This window comes from Bombina bombina, chromosome 1 (genome assembly GCF_027579735.1).
Source record: "Bombina bombina isolate aBomBom1 chromosome 1, aBomBom1.pri, whole genome shotgun sequence".
In the NCBI taxonomy this organism is placed as follows: Eukaryota; Metazoa; Chordata; class Amphibia; order Anura; family Bombinatoridae; genus Bombina; species Bombina bombina.
In genome coordinates, this window is record NC_069499.1 from 1,128,848,583 (window position 1) to 1,128,868,449 (window position 19,867).

General features: G+C 37.5%; 1 protein-coding gene across 2 annotated transcripts in view; it reads right to left on the minus strand.

Annotated features, from left to right (window-relative positions):
* SMARCE1 (SWI/SNF related, matrix associated, actin dependent regulator of chromatin, subfamily e, member 1) overlaps nucleotides 1-3,018 on the minus strand; it is a 90,201-nt gene extending 87,183 nt beyond the window's left edge. Inside the window, exons 1-3 of one of the 2 annotated variants that reach the window (XM_053698465.1) lie at nucleotides 2,938-3,018; nucleotides 1,424-1,464; nucleotides 1,281-1,324 (exon numbers count right to left, since the gene is read on the minus strand). In XM_053698465.1, the coding sequence (XP_053554440.1) occupies nucleotides 1,281-1,324; nucleotides 1,424-1,430 (51 nt within the window). In that variant the 5' untranslated portion in view covers nucleotides 1,431-1,464; nucleotides 2,938-3,018. Of the gene's footprint in view, nucleotides 1-1,280; nucleotides 1,325-1,423; nucleotides 1,465-2,910 lie in introns of both variants that reach the window. The other variant, XM_053698456.1, reaches the window with a different exon arrangement.
* Between the last annotated feature and the right edge of the window lie 16,849 nt (nucleotides 3,019-19,867).

Sequence of the window (19,867 nt, forward strand, 5' to 3'; positions counted from 1 at the left end):
GGTATGTAAATGCAGCTTGAGAAGCTAACTATGAAAGATATACAAAGCATGAAATTCATAAACCAGGTAGCCAGCTAAATGTATTATCAATTTGATGTGTGGGGATAAAAAAAAAAAAAAATCTAGTATATACAGTGGGTGTATAGTGGTTTAAAGTTTAAAATAGTCATGGTTTACTGCCTGATAGAAATTATAATGTGTAAATTTCAGACATTTTATGAAGTCTATGTAATAAACACACCATAGGACTTTTAACAAATGAATAAAGTTTAATAAGATAAAGCTATTTAGGGAAAATATATTATGCGTCTAATCAGAGTTGGGTTAAAAAAAAGTTTAAATCCACTCAGCAGCTTAAATAAATAAAACAAAGATATACAAAAAAAAAAATTTAAACTACTGGCTCCTAATTATAATAGGTTTTTTTTGCAATCAATGCAGCATCTAATATATTTTTTTAAGCATTTGATAAAGAGGGTAATCCTCCAAAGCTGTATGCTTATAATCTGTACTTCCCATCTATACATTCTACAAATATGGGTAGGCACAATGTGTGAATCTTGATTTTGAACAATTTTAATTATCACTAGATTAAGGAGAATAACATTCCAAAAAAAACACAAGGACAAAAACTGTTGAGGATAGAGCTGTGATCCAAAATGTAATAATAAAAATAATAATTCTTAGTATTATATATATTTTTTTATCCACTTCTTAAACTAAAAAATTAAAGAAGGGGCGTATTTTACTAAAGTGAAGTGTACACAGGAGTTGCAAAAAAAAAAAAAAAACATGCACACACACAAATACTACAAAACGCACAAGATGAGAGCAAGCATTAGACAAAAAGCTTGCAATTTTATGGTACAGAGTCACAAGAAATTTATTTTAGAGGAACTGAAAGGTTTTGCCCATTCAAAAAAAAAAAGTCTAAATTTTAACTCACAAAAATGTGTTTAAAATTAGTGAATATTTTGTGAGTGGGGTAATACATTTTAGAATTATCTGTTCTCAAACAATTATTTCCCTTGAATACAAGTGAACTCTAGGGGTAAGTGATGTAGATGTGTGATTATTTTTTTGTATCATCTGTAAATGTGCTTGATGTGGCTAGAACTACTTTTCTCACCAGGCCACTACAGCACAGACAGAGCCTCGTTAAAAATAAAATGTGCTATTTCAGTTTATTCACCTAGTTGTAAGTCATGGACCCTGAAAATAAGAAGTGATTGTACAATTGAGTAAACTATTTGTGTGACGGTTTGACTAATTTTACTCACTGTGGTGGGGGCTGGAGCTGGGGGTGGAGCATAGGATGGGCGCTCTGTTTAAAAGAAAACACATAAGCAATTAAAACACACATTATAATAAAGCAATGTTTATGTTTTTCACAGCTACATATTTGCAATAGGTTTTCACTTACTTGACATTTTTGCAGATTATGTTAGACTACTTCCATAAAACCTGCAAGACAAAATGTGAGACCATTACAGATTAAATACAAAAGAATGATTAAAAGTATTTATAACTATCAACTGCATACATGTTACCCATAAGCACTGTGAGTTGTTGATAATTAACAATGTGTGTATATAAACTCAACTCCCTTCCATTTATTATATGTAAAGGTGAGCATTTCAGTCAGTGTAACTGTACAACTTTTTTTTCTCAGTTACTATTTCTTTACAGATAAGGGAAGTCCAATTGTTTCATGCAATGCAATTTCACCATGTCATTTTTTTCCCTTTAAGTGAAAATCTTTAAAGGTACATTAAACACTTTGAGAAGGTAATATAAAATGATAAATTGTATATAATAAAAGAACTCTGCAATATACTTTCATTATTTATTTTGTCCTCTTTGCCTGTAATTCCATTCTGAAATTGTGAGCTTTTCAGTTCCTGTTAGAAATGGAAGTGCAGAACACTGTTAAATCCAGCACAACCATTGGCTGCACACTCTAGTGACCTATTTATAACGGTCCCTAATTGGCCACAGCAGAGAAGGTAACACAAGTTACAACATGGCAGCTCCCAGTGTTTTATAGACACTAAAACTTTACACTTATTTTGTCACTTTTTAAACAACTAATGGAACTTTAAAAAATACATCTACATGTTAGTCATGGACTAATCTTTTCTTTGAATGCATCATTCTATCTAGCATGTATTTAGTGTTTAATGTCCCTTTAAATACAAAATTTATGTACAGCCATGTAAAGCAACTTTAAATTGTCTAGCTATTTAGCAATATAATAACTACATACATTAATGTGTTAATGGAAATACAACTTTATACATTGGAACATAATAACGAGGAGATAAATAAGCAGCTGAAAATGTAGCACTGTGTATGTTGCAAATGGGAGGGATAACAGTTGAATAGAGACGTGAATGGCCACATAGGCTGAGCCTGATTAACAATTTTAGAGTACCTGTCCTGTTGCTTCATTATTAGTCTATAAATCATTCATGTGCTATATTACATTAAACATTTATTACATCTCAAACTTATTATTAAACACCTGGATATTAAATTCCTTTGTACAATCAAACTAGTTCATTTTGCCTAAACTACAGCAAAACGTCAACTGGTCCCATATTATAGTATGCTGCAGCAGCCATTTTCGTAAGTTCGGGTATTTATATCAATGAACCCAATCCAAATCCATGCATACGCCTTATTTTGTATTTATAATCAGGCATACACATTCATATACACTTAAAGGATGGCTGTTTTAGAGGGCTGCAACGCACTGCTAAGCCCCAACGGCAATCTCTAGGTTAATATCATCGAGCAGATCAAACGCCTAACTTTGGTGTCTCTAGACAGTAAAAAAAAACACCAATTATTAATTAAAATACATTTTGAAATGTCCATAACTACCAGCACCTATTAATTAGCACCAACCTAGGTATTCCCAAAGCCCCGTTCTACCTCACTCCCGGTCTCCCCAGCCTCCTCGCCGCGACTCTTTGTTGCTCACGCAGGAAGTTACGTCGCACAAAGCCCTTCCGCTCGCGGTTTTTTCAGAGTTGCACTTTCGTTACAGAACATAAAATTACAGTACTGAATTCTCTACCTATTTTACGTAATATCTGTCTACCTTAATATTACTTGTCTGTCTGTTTATTTTATGTAGCGTTTATATTTTGGAATATATTTGTTAATGATAAATGCTGGATTTTAATGAAGATGTAGCATGTGGAGAATCTGCAGAAGTAGCCTTTAAACAAGAACCTCTTACTGATCGTTTCTGGGGCCTTGCTAAAATGTGTTTCAGCAAGACGTTCAGTAAAATCTATACAAAAATACTGGACACTTAAAGGGATATAAAACCCAATTGTTTTCTGTCATGATTCAGATAGGGCATGCATTTTAAGCAACTTTCTTATTTACTCCTATTATCATTTTTTCTTGGTTCTTTTGGTATCTTTATTTGAAAAAGATCAGGGGGTGGGAAGTATCAGATGGGAGGGTAATCTCTACTGCCGTTCCTTGACATCACGGACACTAACTAAACCTATTAACCCCTAAACCGCACCCCCCCACACACACATCGCCAACACTAACTAAATCTATTAACCCCTAAATCGCAATTCCCCGAGATCGCCGACACTAACTAAATCACTAAATAAAGCTATTAACCCATAAACCGCCGTTCTCCGACATCGCCGACACTAACTAAACCGCTGTTACAAAACATCGCCGACATGAACTAGACATATTAAACCCTAAACCGCCATTCCCAAACATCACCGACACAAACTAAATCTATTAACCCCGAAACCGCAGTTCCCTGACATCGCCAACACTAACTAAACCTGTTAACCCCTAAACCGCAGCTCCCATACATCGCCGACACTAACTAAGCCTATTAACCCCTAAACTGCTGTTCCTAAACATCGCAGACACTAACTAAACCTATTAACCCCTAAACTGCCGTTAACAAACATCGCCGCCACTAACTAAACCCATTAAACCCTAAACTGCCATTCCCAAACATCCCCAAAACAAACTAAACGTATTAACCCCTAAACCGCCGGCCACCACATCACAACAACCTAAACTAAACTATATTAAACCCTAAACCCAACACCCCCTAACTTTAACATAATTAAAATAGAGCTAAATTAAAGTTACAAGTATTAACTAAAAAATATTTAAAACTAAATACAAACTTACCTGTAAAATAAAACAAACTTAAGCTAGCTATAATATAACTAATAGTTATATTGTAGCTAGCTTAGGTTTTACTTTTATTTCACAGTTTGTATTTATTTTAACTAGGTAGACTAGTTAGTAAATAGTTATTAACTATTTACTAACTACCTAGTTAAAATAAATACAAACTTACCTGTGAAATAAAACTAAAACATAAGCTGCCTTACACTAAAACCTAACATTACCAAAAAAAACAACTAACATTTCAAAAATAAAAAAACACTAAAATTACAAAAAAATAAAAAACACAAAAAATAATAAAAAAATACCATCACAAAAAAATAAAAAAATAAATTATCCAAAACAATAAAAAATATTCCTATTCTAATACCCCGTTTAAAAAAAAAAACATCCCCAAAACGAACTAAACCTATTAACCCCTAAACTGCCAGCCCCCACATCGCAACAACTTAAATTAAACTATATTAACCTCTAAACCTATGGAAAAGAATGAAAAAGAATGCGAGGAGCACAGGTTGGGTGAGTTGCAAATAAAAGGTTTATTAAACAAAACAATCGCGCAACAGCGCAAATGAGTGAGGTATACACACAGCGGTAAGTCACTGACAAACCAAACATACAGTGTGAGGGGGGGAAAACAACCTCCCCAGGGTTAATACAGAACTGAAAAAATCTACTGTTAGAAACAGACTGCAAAATAGACAGGTATACGCGTTTCAGCAGAAACCACAACCCTAAACCTAACACCCCCTAACTTTAACATAATTAAAATAGAACTAAATTAAAGTTACAATTATTAACTAAATAATATTTAAAACTAAATACAAACTTACCTGTGAAATAAAACAAACCTAAAATAGCTACAATATAACTAATAGTTATATTGTAGCTAGCTTAGATTTTACTTTTATTTCACAGCTAAGTTTGTATTTATTTTAACTAGGTAGACTAGTTAGTAAATAGTTATTAACTATTTACTAGCTACCTAGTTAAAATAAATACAAACTTACCTGTGAAATAAAAGTTAAACCTAAGCCAATAGGAATTAGAGCTGCTTAATACCTATTGGCAGTTCAAATCATTCCTATTGGCTGATTTGAGTTTTTTAAAATAGTTTAGAATAAGAAAGATTTTTATTGTTTTGAATAATTTGTTTTTTATTTTGTGTAATGTTTTTTTTATTTTTGGGGCGGTTTTTTTTTTTAGAGTAGCGATTTTTTATTTTTAATGGGCAGTAAAAGAGCTGAATGCCCTTTTAAGGGCAATGCCCATACAAATGCCCTTTTCAGGGCAATGGGTAGATTAGTTTTTTTTTTATTTATTTTGTGGGTTTGGGGTGGATGGGGGTTAGGGGGTGTTTGTTTTTATTTTGTAGCAAAAGAGCTGTGAACATTAGGGCAATACCCTACAAAAGGCCCCTTTAAGGGCTATTGGTAGTTTATTATAGATTAGGGTTCTTTTATTTTGGGGTGTTTTTTTTTTTTTTTTAAACGGTTTAGAATTGGAATAATTTATAATATTTTGAATAATTCGTTTGTTATTTTGTTTAATGTTTTTTCTTTCTTTTTGGGGTGTGTTTTTTTTTTAGAATAGACATTTTTTATTTTTAATGTGCAGTAAAAGAGCTGAATGCCCTTTTAAGGGCAATAGGTAGATTAAAGGGACCCTTAACACCTGACTTCTAATAATCCCCAAAAAATACTTTTTCTTATTAAACAAAATAAAGTAATCACTGCTGCCTATTTTTTCTGTTCCTCTTAGCCCAAACTTTTGAAGGAGATTGTTTTAAAATACAGTGTTGGGGCAGTGCTTGATTTCCTATGTAAGCTGCCATATTGTAGCGTGCGTTACAGGGCTCAGTAGTCACATGATACACACACCATATTATCTATGCATACACAGTACTCAGAGGAAGGAATCACATCTCTCTCTCCCGGCTAAGAGGAACAGAAAAAATAGGCAGCAGTGATTACTTTATTTTGTTTAATAAGAAAAAGTAGGTTTCAGCTATTTTTTATCAGGTGTTTAATGTCCCTTTAAGTTCAACAACTTTATTTTTATTTTGTGGGTTTGGGGGGTGGGGGTTTGTATACTGTTAGTGTACTGTGTTAGAGGGTGTTTGCTTTTCTTTTTTAGCAAAAGAGGTGTTAACTTTAGGGTAATGCCCTACAAAAGGCCATTTTAAGGGCCTTTGGTAGTCTATTATAGATTAGGGGTGTTTTTTATTTTGGGGTGTTTTTTTTTTTTTTTAAACGGGGTATTAGAATAGGAATAATTTTATTGTTTTGGATATTGTTTTTTGTAATTTTAGAGTTTTTTTTATTTTTGTAGTGTTAGTTGTTGTTTTTTTTTTGTAAGGTTTTAGTGTAATTTACAAGAATAAATGAGAAAAGCGCTGAAAAAAAGGATACACCACAAAGAGAAAACAGAAAGAATAATAAAATCCCCAAGATAGTACTCAAAAAGATTAAAAAAAAAAGCCAGATCTTTCTGCGGTAGAGGTCAAGAAATTGACACTAAAGCTAAATCAATAAGGGTGAATCTCTCTCTTGAGGTTATGTCAGCATATGACAAATAAATATTAAAGTGACATTCAACCCAACATTTTTCTTTCATAATTCAGATAGAGAATTCAAATGTATACAACATTCTCATTTACTTCTATCATCTAATTTGCTTCAGTCTTTAGATATCCTTTGTTGAAGAAATATCAATGCACATACAGTAGGTGAGCCAATCACACGAGGCATCTATATGCAGCCACCAATCAGCAGCTACTGAACCTATCTAGATATGCTTTTCAGCAAAGTATATCAAGATAATGAAGCAAATTAGATAATAGAAGTAAATTAGAAAGTTGTTTAAAATTGCATGCTCTTTCTGAATGATGAAAGAAAAAAATTGGGTTTCATGTCCCTTTAAGTTTTAATAGTTAGTATATAACACACAGTTAAAAAATTCAAAATTCTAAAAACAAAGGACATTCAGGTGCAAATCATTGGTTAGTATACAAATTAGTATAGTATACGCAGTTAGTTAATAAGCACAAAAGCACATAAATGTGCACAAAATATAAGCATATAATGATATTTGTAATACAGTAAAAGCTGTTTTAAGCATAAGCTAAAACAGGTAATGTAGGTTATTGCTATGCTATATGATATCCGTTAAAAGGCAATATTATTATACAGAATTGAGGCAGTCTCTCAAAGGAAATTTCTTTTTTTCATATGAACTGCTCAGAAAAGGATATCCAATATTGCATGTGGGGAAAATAGCTCTCATCCAGAAAGCTGAAACCACATCGATTCCACAGATAGGTTGGGTTAGATCTCTGTAAATATAGACAGAGACCTTTCTCAAAAGTATGCTGATAGTTGTAAATGTAAAAGTGTCAATCCGAACTTACAGTTTAGGATCTCTGTAAACAGCTCCATTCCGATGGAATGCTACATCGGGTCTGGATGCAGACCGTGAGGCCACCGTAGTCTGCATTACCAGACCATTTCCAACAACCCAGCTTTTGTGACAGAGCTAACAAGTATCCCACGGTCTGCATCTAGACCTGACGTAGCATTCCATCGGAATGGAGCTGTTTACGGAACTGAGCTGTTTACAGAGCTAACGGGTATCCCACAGTCTGCATCTAGACCCGACGTAGCGTTCCATCGGAACGGAACTGTTTACAGAGATCCTAAACTGTAAGTTCGGATTGACACTTTTATATATACAACTATCAGCATACTTTTGAGAAAGGTCTCTGTCTATATTTACAGAGATCTGACCCAACATATCTGTGGAATCAATGTGGTTTCAACTTGCTGGATGAAAGCTATTTTCCCCACATGCAATATTGGATATCCTTTTCTGTGCAGTTCATATGAAAAAAAGAAATTTCCTTTGAGAGACTACCTTTACAGTATTACAAATATCATTATATGCTTATGTTTTGTGCACATTTATGCGCTTTTGTGCTTATTAACTAACGGCTAGATTACGAGTTGTGCATTAGACTTAAAAAGCAGTGTTGAGAGGTCCTAATGCTGCTTTTTAACGCCCACTGGTATTACGAGTCTTGCAGGTACAGGCTCACCGCTCATTTTTTTGGCCAGACTTGGAAACACCGCAAATCTACTTACGTAAATTGCATATCCTCTTTTTTTCAATGGGACTTGCATAGCACCGGTATTACGAGTCTGCCAAAAAGTGAGCAGTAGACCCTCTCCTGTCAAGACTGGTACCGCATTCTAAAGTCAGTAGTTAAGAGTTTTACACTACAACGCCATAGCATAAAACTCTTAACTAAAGTGCTAAAAAGTACACTAACACCCATAAACTACCTATTAACCCCTAAACTGAGGCCCTCCCACATCCCAAACACTGAAAAAAAAATTAACCCCTAATCTGCCGAACCGGACAATGCCGCCACTATAATAAATATATTAACCCCTTAACCGCCGCACTCCCGCCTCGCAAACATTAGTTAAATATTATTAACCCCTAATCTGCCGTCCCTAACATCGCCGACACCTACCTACATTTATTAACCCCTAATCTGCCGCCCCAACGTCGCCTCCACTATACTACAGTTATTAAGCCCTAAATCTAAGTCTAACCCTAACCCCCCTAACTTAAATATAATTAAAATAAATCTAAATAAAAATTACTATCATTTACTAAATTATTCCTATTTAAAACTAAATACTTACCTATAAAATAAACCCTAAGCTAGCTACAATATAACTAATAGTTACATTGTAGCTATCTTAGGGTTTATTTTTATTTTACAGGCAAGTTTGTATTTATTTTAACTAGGTAGAATAGTTACTAAATAGTTATTAACTATTTAATAACTACCTAAAATAAATACAAATTGACCTGTAAAATAAAACCTAACCTCAGTTACACTAACACCTAACATTGCACTATAATTAAATTAATTCCCTAAATTAAATACAATTAAAGGGATATTCCAGTCAAAATATAAATGTACATAGATTAATTACATCTTTGAATAGAAACATAAAAGCAATATACAGGTATTGGCAAAAATGCTTCTAGTAAAAGTTATCACTGTTTTAGTGTTGACATTTTTCTCTGCACGTGCATGTGATGCATAGCTAGATATTGTTACTGCACCCACATTTTAAATATTGAAGCTGCTCAGATCATCACTGGGGCTTGTATCATGTGAGCAATGAACAAATTGAGTCATTAACAGATGGTACAAGCTCCTTAGGCTCTCTGAGCAAGTGCTGTGTTTAAAATGCTGGTGCACGGTGCATACTTAAATACACTTTTGAAACAGCTATAGCTTTTATTAGAAGCATTTTTGCTAATGCATGTATATGACAAAATTGCTTCTGTTCAATACCAAAATGCACCCACGTGGTTTCCAAGTAGCTAAAGTACAAAAAAACAAAAAACACTAAATTACAGAAAATAATAAACAAATTACAAGATTTTTAAACTAATTACACCTAATCTAATCCCACTAACAAAATAAAAAAGCCCCTCCAAAATAAAAAAAAAAGCCATACCCTACACTAAATTACAAATAGCCCTTAAAAGGGCCTTTTGCAGGGCATTGCCCCAAAGTAATCAGCTCTTTTACCTGTAAAAAAAATTACAAATCCCCCCCAACATTACAACCCACCACCCACACAACCAACCCTACTCTAAAACCCACCCAATACCCCCTTAAAAAAACCTAACACTAACCCCTTGAAGATCACCTTACCGGGAGAAGTCTTCATCCAACCGGGCCAAAGTCCTCAACGAAGCCGGGAGAAGTCTTCATCCAAGCCGGGTAAAGTGGTCCTCCAGATGGGCAGAAGTCTTCATCCAGACGGCATCTTCTATCTTCATCCATCCGACGCGGAGCGGGTCCATCTTCAAGACATCCGACGCGGAGCATCCTCTTCTTTCCACAGCGACTGAAGAATGAAGGTTCCTTTAAGTGATGTCATCCAAGATGGCGTCCCTTAGATTCCGATTGGCTGATAGAATTCTATCAGCCAATCAGAATTAAGGTAGGAAAAATCCTATTGGCTGATGCAATCAACCAATAGGATTGAACTTCAATCCTATTCGCTGTTCCAATTAGCCAATAGAATGCCAGCTCAATCCTTTTGGGTGATTGCATCAGCCAATAGGATTTTTTCTACCTTAATTCCGATTGTCTGATAGAATTCTATTAGCCAATCAGAAATGAAGGGACGCCACCTTGGATGACGTCACTTAAAGGTATCGTCATTTAGTAAGGAGACTCCGGATGAAGAGGATGCTCCGCGTCGGATGTCTTGAAGATGGACCCGCTCTGCGCCGGGTGGATGAAGATAGAAGATGCCGTCTGGATGAAGACTTCTGCCCATCTGGAGGACCACTTCTGCCCGGCTTGGATGAAGACTTCTGCCCATCTGGAGGACCACTTCTGTCTGGTTGGATGAAGACGTCTCCCGGTAGGGTGATCTTCAGGGGGTTAGTGTTAGGTTTTTTTAAGGGGGCATTGGATGGGTTTTAGAGTAGGGTTGGTTGTGTGGGTGGTGGGTTTTAATGTTGGGGGGATCTGTAATTTTTTTTACATGTAAAAGAGCTGATTTCTTTGGGGCAATGCCCCGCAAAAGGCCCTTTTAAGGGCTATTTGTAATTTAGTGTAGGGTAGGGCTTTTTTATTTTGGGGGGGCTTTTTAATTTGTTAGTGGGATTAGATTAGGTGTAATTAGTTTAAAAATCTTGTAATTTTTTTATTATTTTCTGTAATTTAGTGGGGGGGGTTTAGGGGTTAATAAATATAATGTAGGTGTCGGCAATGTTGGGGGCAGCAGATTAGGGGTTCATAAGTATAATGTAGGTGGCGGCGGTGTCCGTAGCGGCAGATTAGGGGTTAATAATATAATATAGGTGTCGGCGATGTTGGGGACGGCAGATTAGGGGTTAATAAGTGTAAGAATAAGGGTGTTTAGACTCGGGGTTCATGTTAGGGCGTTAGGTGTAGACATAAATGTATTTTCCCCATAGGAATCAATGGGGCTATGGGGAAATCGTGCACGAGCATGTTCAGCCAGCTCACCGCTAACGTAAGCAGTGCTGGTATTGAGGTGAGATGTGGAGCAAAATTTTGCTCTACGATCACTTTTTTGCGGTTAACGCCGGGTTTATAAAAACCCATATTACCAGCGCTGTCTGTCAGTGAGCGGTGAGCATAGCACCGCACAGCTTCTAACGCAAAACTTGTAATCTAGCCGTAAAATAGCTACAATGTAACTATTAGTTATATTGTAGCTAGCTTAGGGTTTATTTTACAGGTAAGTATTTAGTTTTAAATAGGAATAATTTATTTAATGATAGGAATATTTATTTAGATTTATTTAAATTATATTTAAGTTAGGGGGAGTTAGGGTTAGACTTAGGTTTAGGGGTTAATAACTTTAATATAGTGATGGCGGCATATTAGGGGTTAATAAGTGTAGGTAGGTTGCGACGACATTGGGGGCAGCAGTTTAGGGGTTAATAAATATAATGTAGGTGTCAGCAATGTTGGGGGCAGCAGATTAGGGGTTCATAAGTATAATGTAAGTGGCGGCGGTGTCCGGAGCGGCAGATTAGGGGTTAATAATATAATGCAGGTGTCGGCGATGTCGGGGGCAGCAGATTAGGGGTTAATAAGTGTAAGATTAGGGGTGTTTAGACTCAGGGTTCATGTTAGGGTGTTAGGTGTAGACATAAATTTTATTTCCCCATAGGAATCAATGGGGCTGCGTTAAGGAGTTTTATGCAGCTTTTTTGCAGGTGGCTCTCCCTGTTGATTCCTATGGGGAAATCGTGCACGAGCACGTACGACCAGCTCCCCGCTGACTTAAGCAGCGCTGGTATTGGAGTGCGGTAATGAGCAAAATTGTGCTCAACGCTCACTTCTTGCCTTTTAACGACGGGTTTCTGAAAACTCGTAATACCAGCGCTTTAGGAAAGTGAACGGTGAGAGAAAACAGCTCATTAGCACCGCATAGCCTCTAACGCAAATCTCGTAATCTGGGCCCAAGTTAATAATGAGTCATTTCCGTATTCCTTAAAGGGACACTGAACCCAAATTTTTTCTTTTGTGATTCTGATAGAGCATGCAATTTTAAGCAACTTTCTAATTTACTAGAAAATTAGTTAGCAAATGTTCTTTATTCTCTTGGTACCTTTATTTGAAAAGCATGAATGTAAGTTTAGATGCCGGCCCATTTTGGTGAACAACCTGGGTTGTTCTTGCTGATTGGGAGATAAATTCATCCACCAATAAACAAGTGCTGTCCAAGGTGCTGGACTTTCTTTTTCAAATAAAGATAGCAAGAGAATGAAGAGAAAATGATAATAGGATTAAATTAGAAAGTTGCTTAAAATTTCAAGGTTTATCTGAATCACAAAAGAAAAAAATTGGGTTCAGTATCCCTTTAACCCCTTAATGACCGGACCATTTTTCAATTTTCTTACCCTTAATGACAATGGCTATTTTTACATTTCTGCAGTGTTTGTGTTTAGCTGTAATTTCCCTCTTACTCATTTACTGTACCCACACATATTATATACCGTTTTTCTCGCCATTAAATGGACTTTCTAAGGATACCATTATTTTCATCATATCTTATAATTTCCTATAAAAAAAATATAAAATATGAGGAAAAAATTGAAAAAAACACACTTTTTCTAACTTTGACCCCCAAAATCTGTTACACATCTACAATCACCAAAAAACACCTATGCTAAATAGTTTCTAAATTTTGTCCTGAGTTTAGAAATACCCAATGTTTACATGTTCTTTACTTTTTTTGCAAGTTATAGGGCCATAAATACAAGTAGCACTTTGCTATTTCCAAACAACTTTTTTTCAAAATTAGCGCTAGTTACATTGGAACCCTGATATCTGTCAGGAATACCTGAATATCCCTTGACATGTATATATTTTTTTTTAGAAGACAACCCAAAGTATTGATCTAGGCCCATTTTGGTATATTTCATGCCACCATTTCACCGCCAAATGTCATCAAATAAAAAAAAAAGTTCACTTTTTCACAAATTTTGTCACAAACTTTAGGTTTCCCACTGAAATTATTTACAAACAGCTTCTGCAATTAAGGCACAAATGGTTGTAAATGCTTCTTTGGGATCCCCTTTGTTCAGAAATAGCAGACTTATATGGCTTTGGGGTTGCTTTTTGGTAAGTAGAAGGCCGCTAAATGCTGCTGCGCACCACACGTAAATTATGCCCAGCAGTTAAGGGGTTAAATTAGGTAGCTTGTAGGGAGCTTGCAGGGTTAATTTTAGCTTTAGGGTAGAGATCAGCCTCCCACCTGACACATCCCACCCCCTGATCCCTCCCAAACAGTTCTCTTCCCTCCCCCACCCCACAATTGTCCCCCGCCATCTTAAGTACTGGCAGAAAGTCTGCCAGTACTAAATAAAAGGAGTTTTTCTTTTTTTTAATAAAAAAAAATAAAATGTTTTAGCTGTGATGGACTCCTGCCTTAGCCCCAACCTCCATGATCCCCCCCCCCAGCTCTCTAACCCACTCCCCTACCTACTTGCCGCCATCTTGGGTACTGGCAGCTGTCTGCCAGTACCCAATTTGCCCCCCAAAAAAGTGTTTTTTTGATCTTTTATTGCCATTTTAAATGTTTTCTGTAGTGTAGCAGCCCCCCACAATACCCCAACCCCCTCCCAGATCCTTATATATTTATTTTTTCCCCCCTCTTCCCTCCTCATTGGTGTCAGTGTGGCTAGCTAATCGCGCGCGCGCACGCGCATGCGCGCCCCCGCACGCTCCCGGCACCCGGCGTGCACATTGCACTTACAGGAGCCGGATGCCGGGTAGCGATGGGCCGCCCACCCGCCTCCCTGTTGCGCTCCCACCCACCAACGAACCGGCACCATCGCTACCGGTGCAGAGAGGGCCACAGAGTGGCTCTCTCTGCATCGGAGTCTTCTGAAAGGGTATTGCAGGATGCCTCCATATGGAGGCATCACTGCAATACCCTGAGAGCTGCTGGAAGCGATTGCGATCGCTTCCAGCACTCTCTTAGACAACTGACGTACCAGGTACGTCTATTGTCATTAACTGTAAGTTAATGCATGACGTACCTGGTACGTCAGTTGTCATTAAGGGGTTAAACTGATAACAGTCAGCTAGATTACGAGTTTTGACCGCTATAGAGAAGTTAACGAACACAACAAAAGTTACGTTATTTAATTTCCTATAGCACTGCCATTACAAGTTTCAAACATACGCCATTTGCGTGCAATATGGTTGCGTTGGAGTCCATACCGCACACAATCAGAGCGCTGCTGAGACGTGGTCGTGCATGATTTCCCCATAGACATCAATGGGGAGAGCCGAAAAAAAAAAAACCTAACACCTGCGATTGCGGATACAAAAGTTCCGTAACGCAGCCCCATTGATGTCTATGGGGAAATAAAAATACAGTTTAAACCTAACACCCTAACATAAACCCCTACGTCTAAACACCTCTAATCTGCTGCCCACAACATCCCTGATGCCTGCCTACAGTTAATAACCCCTAATCTGCCGCTCCCTATATCGCCGTTACCTAAATAAAATTATTAACCCATAATCTGCCGCTCCCGATATCACCGCCACTATACTACATTTATTAACCCCTAAACCGCCAGCCCCCCACATCGCAACAAGCTAAATTAAACTATATTAACCCCTAAACCTAACCCTAACGTAACCCTAACCCTAACGTAACCCTAAACCTAGCCCTAACACCCCCTAACTTTAATATAATAAAAATATAGCTAAATTAAATTTACAATTATTAGCTAAATAAACCTATTTACCCCTAAACCGCCAGCCCCCCACATCGCAACAAGTTAAATTAAACTACATTAACAACTAACCCTAACCCCCTAACTTTAACATTTTTAAATTAGATCTAAATTAAATTTACAATTATTAACTAAATAAACCTATAAACCCCTAAAATGCCAGACCCCCACATCACAACAAGCTAAATTAAACTATTTTAACCCCTAAACCTAACCCTAAACTTAACCCTAACCATCCCTAACTTTAACATAATTAAATTAGATCTAAATTAAGTTTACAATCATTAACTAAATAAATCTATTGACCCCTAAACCGTCAGCCCCCCCACATCACAACAAGCTAAATTAAACTATATTAACCCCTAAACCTAACTCCCTAACTTTTACATAATTAAATTAGATCTAAATTAAATTTATAATTATTAACTAAATAAACCTATTAAACCCTAAACCGCCAGCCCCCCCCACAACGCAACAAGCTAAATTAAACTATATTAACCACTAACTCTAAACCTAACCCTAAACCTAATCCCCCTAACTTTAACATAATAAATTAGATCTATATACAAATATACCCCTGCCCGCCCCCTAAGATCCAACAATGACCATCTTCTTGCATCCTCTACCATCACCTCCTCTCAAACTAGACTACAGGACTTCTCTTGTGCGGCACCAACCCTCTGGAACGCACTTCCTTGAGCTGTCAGACTTGCCCCTAACCTCTCCTTCAAACTTTCCCTAAAGACCTTTTTGTTCAGGGAAGCTTATCGCCCCAACTTATTAACAAACTAACTTCACTTAACTAACAGTTGCCCTCTATCTCCTCACTAATATCATTCTCACCTTTGCAGTCCTCACCTCCTGTTTCCCATTCTCCTACCCATCTAGGGCCACGATCTGATATACAGCATAGTTTTTGGCGCAATCGAGGGAACCCGCGCCGCCCGTAGTTTCACCTCGCACATCGGGGTATTACATATATCCCGCCGGCAGTTGCTAAAGTGCCGTAAGTCGGATAAACTAGCGATGACCAGAAATAAGCGTAACTACAAATTTCTGGAGTCGCCAGTGACTTACGGCACTTTAGAAACTGCCTGTGCCTAAAAAAAGTAACTAAAATATTAAATCTCCTGTAACTGTCTAACACGCCTCCCAAAAATAAGCCCGACACGTATACCCCTATATCCGTAATCCTCCCTCTCACTCCTAATAATAAATGTATTAACCCCTAGACTGACACCCCCCCCACAACGCAATAAGCCTAATTATTAACCCCTAAACCACCATAGCCCACACCGCAATAAACCTATCCTAGTATTAACCCCTAAACCGCAGCTTCCGGAGCCCACCGCCACCTACATTATATGTATTAACCCCTAAACCGCCGCTCCCGGACCCCGCCGCACCTAAATAAAGTGTTTAACCCCTAAACCGCCGCTCCCGGACCCTGCCGCCACCTACATTAAATTTATTAACCCCTAATCTGACCCCCCTACACCACCGCCACCTACATTAAATATATTAACCTCTAATCTGACCCCCTTACACCGCCGCCACCCACATTAAATATATTAACATCTAATCTGACCCCGCTACACCGCCGCCACCTACATTAAATGTATTACCCCCTAAAACTAAGTCTAACCCCCTAAAATCAGCCAATCGGAATTTGAGGGATGCCATCTTGGATGATGTAATTTAAAGGAATATTCATTCGTCGTTAGTCCGTTGGCCTAGAAGGATGTTCCGCGCCGGAGGTCTTCAAGATGGAGCCGTTCCTCGTCGGATGGATGAAGATAGAAGATGCCGTTTGGATGAAGATGTCTGCCGGTCCAGATGTCCTCTTCTGCCCGGATAGGATGAAGACTTCTGCCAGTCTGGATGTCCTCTTCTGCCCTATCGGATGAAGACTTTGGCCCGGCTGGGTATAGACGGCTCAAGGTAGGGTGATCTTCAATGGGGTAGTGTTAGGTTTTTTTAAGGGGGGATCGGGTGGGTTTTAGAGTAGGGGTGTGTGGGTGGTGGGTTGTAATGTTAAGGGGGGATTGTTCTTTTTTTACAGGTAAAAGAGCTGATTACTTTGGGGCAATGCCTCGCAAAAAGCCCTTTTAAGGGCTATTTGTAATTTCGTTTAGGATAGGGAATTTTATTATTTTGGGGGGCTTTTTTATTTTATTATGGGGCTTAGATTAGGTGTGATTAGTTTAAACTTCTTGTAATATTTTTTTATTTTTTGTAATTTAGTGTTTGTTTGTTTTTGTACTATAGTTTAGTTTATTTAATTGTATTTTATTTTAGATAATTGTAGTTAATTTATTTAATTAATTTATTGATAGTGTAATGTTAGGTGTATTTGTAACTTAGGTTAGGATTTATTTTACAGGTAGTTTTGTAATTATTTTAACTAGGTAGCTATTAAATAGTTATTAACTATTTAATAGCTATTGTACCTAGTTAAAATAAATACAAAGTTACCTGTAAAATAAATATAAACCCTAAAATAGCTACAATGTAATTATTAATTATATTGTAGCTATCTTAGGGTTTATTTTATAGGTAAGTATTTAGTTTTAAATAGGAATAATTTAGTTAATAATATTAATATTATTTAGATTTATTTAAATAATAATTAAGTTAGGGGGGGTGTTAGGGTTAGACTTAGGTTTAGGGGTAATACATTTAATGTAGGTGGCGGCGGTGTAGGGGGGTCAGATTAGGGGTTAATATATTTAATATAGGTGGCGGCAGTGTAGGGGGTCAGATTAGGGGTTAATAAATTTAATGTAGGTGGCGGCGGTGTAAGGGGGTCAGATTAAGGGGTTAATAAATTTAATGTAGCTGGCGGCGGGGTCAGGGAGCGGCGGTTTAGGGGTTAATACACTTTATTAGGTATTGCGGTGGGGGATTGCGGTTGACAGGTAGATCGACATTGCGCATGCGATAGGTGTTAGGTTTTTTTTTCAGGCATTTTAGGGAGTTACGGTGCTCCCATACTCAGCGCAAGGCCTGCTATGGCTGCATTTTATGGCGAGGTGAAAATGGAGTAAGATTTCTCCATTTTCACCACGTAAGGCCTTGCGCTGGATATTGGATACCAAATTGCGCGGGTTTTATATGTTAGTCTATGGGTGAAAAAACTACGTCCGACGGGTGAAATATACGTGCCGCATTTATATGCGGCGCTGTATATAGGATACCAAACCCGCGCAAAAACCGGCGCCGCCGGCTTTTGCAGGCGACGCTGCATATCGGATGGGGCCCCTGGATTGTAAGTTCCCACAGGAATAGGGCCCTCAATTTCCCCTGTATTTGTCTGTAAAATGTTGTCTTGAGGACTTCGCCGGCTGGATGAAGATAGAAGAGGCCGTCTGGATGAAGACATCTTGCTGCATGGATGATGACTTCACCGGCTGGATGAAGAGCCTTCAAGCGGGACTTCAACAACTGTAAGTGGATCGTAAAGAAGGGTGTAGACAGATCGTGGAAAATCTGTCAAGATAAGTTACTGGATACTGTGGGTCCTTTAACTAAATTATTTGAAATGTCAGAAATTGGGGTTGCAGAAAATTCTCCTTTGGATCCTTATATTGTACGTGAATGGGTCCAAAGACTCCTCTGTTTTGTGGGCAACACTAACACAGCAATGTCCCTGGAAAGATGACGCAACATATTACGCAAAATTTATCCTAACATATCTGACTTTGCTGCTAATGATATTGCCTCTGATGACAACGGCCTTTTATTTGGAGACTCTTATTTAAAAGAGTTGAATCAATATGTAAATACATTTTCTAATCTAAATAAAGTCAAGACATCTGTCAAGAATTTTTTTTACCCCAACCAGAATTTCTCTGACAGGGCCGGGAGAGGAAGAGGCCGCTTTCCCGGCCGTCAACCTTTGTTATCCAGGTCTCATTATTCCCAATCCCATCAACCCCATTATAATTCCCAATACCATTCCCAGTATCAAAGGAACTTCCAAGAACCCTCAACCTCTTCTTTTTTCTCATCAAGAGGACGTCCATGGAATCAAAGAGGTTTCAGGGGCAGAGCAAGAGCAAAACAAGCTCCAGGTAAATATGTTATTTCCTTCCCATGTTCTTTTTTCCCCAGACAGAATTGGTGACAGAATCGCTCTGTTTGCCCAAAATTGGGTTTCAATTACCACAGACCCTTGGGTTCTTCAAGCGGTGTCAGGCATTCATATAGAATTCATTTCCCATCCTGTTTAAATAAGATTACCTCAGCCTATTCATTTTTCTCAAGAAGACAAAATTCTGGTCCAAAACGAAATTTCAACTCTTTTTTCCAAAAAAGCCATTCTCCCCATACTTCAGCCTCACAATATCTATTTAAGCAACTTATTTCTGGTAAAAAAGAAAAACAATCAGTTCAGACCCATTTTAAATTTAAAATCCCTAAATACTTATGTTGCATACCATCATTTCAAAATGGAGGGTATTCACCTGCTTAGAGAATGTTTAAGAGAAAATGATTGGTTAGTTCATCTGGATCTCACAGACGCTTACTTAACTGTGCCAATTGCCCAAGAGCATTGGAAATTTTTAACCTTCCGTTGGGAGGACCAATTTTGGAATTTCACCTGCCTTCCTTTTGGTCTATCCTCTGCTCCTTGGATTTTTACCAAATTACTGAAACCTGTAATGGCTTGGTTGAGACTTCTGGGTGTTCGTCTGATAATTTATTTGGACAGCATCTTAATTATGGACCAGGATTTTCTCTCTCTTCAGGATCATCTTTCTTCCACAATTTCCTTATTGGAATCTCTAGGTTTTATTGTGAACAAACAGAAATCAATTATTTTTCCTACCAAATCTTTAATTTTCTTGGG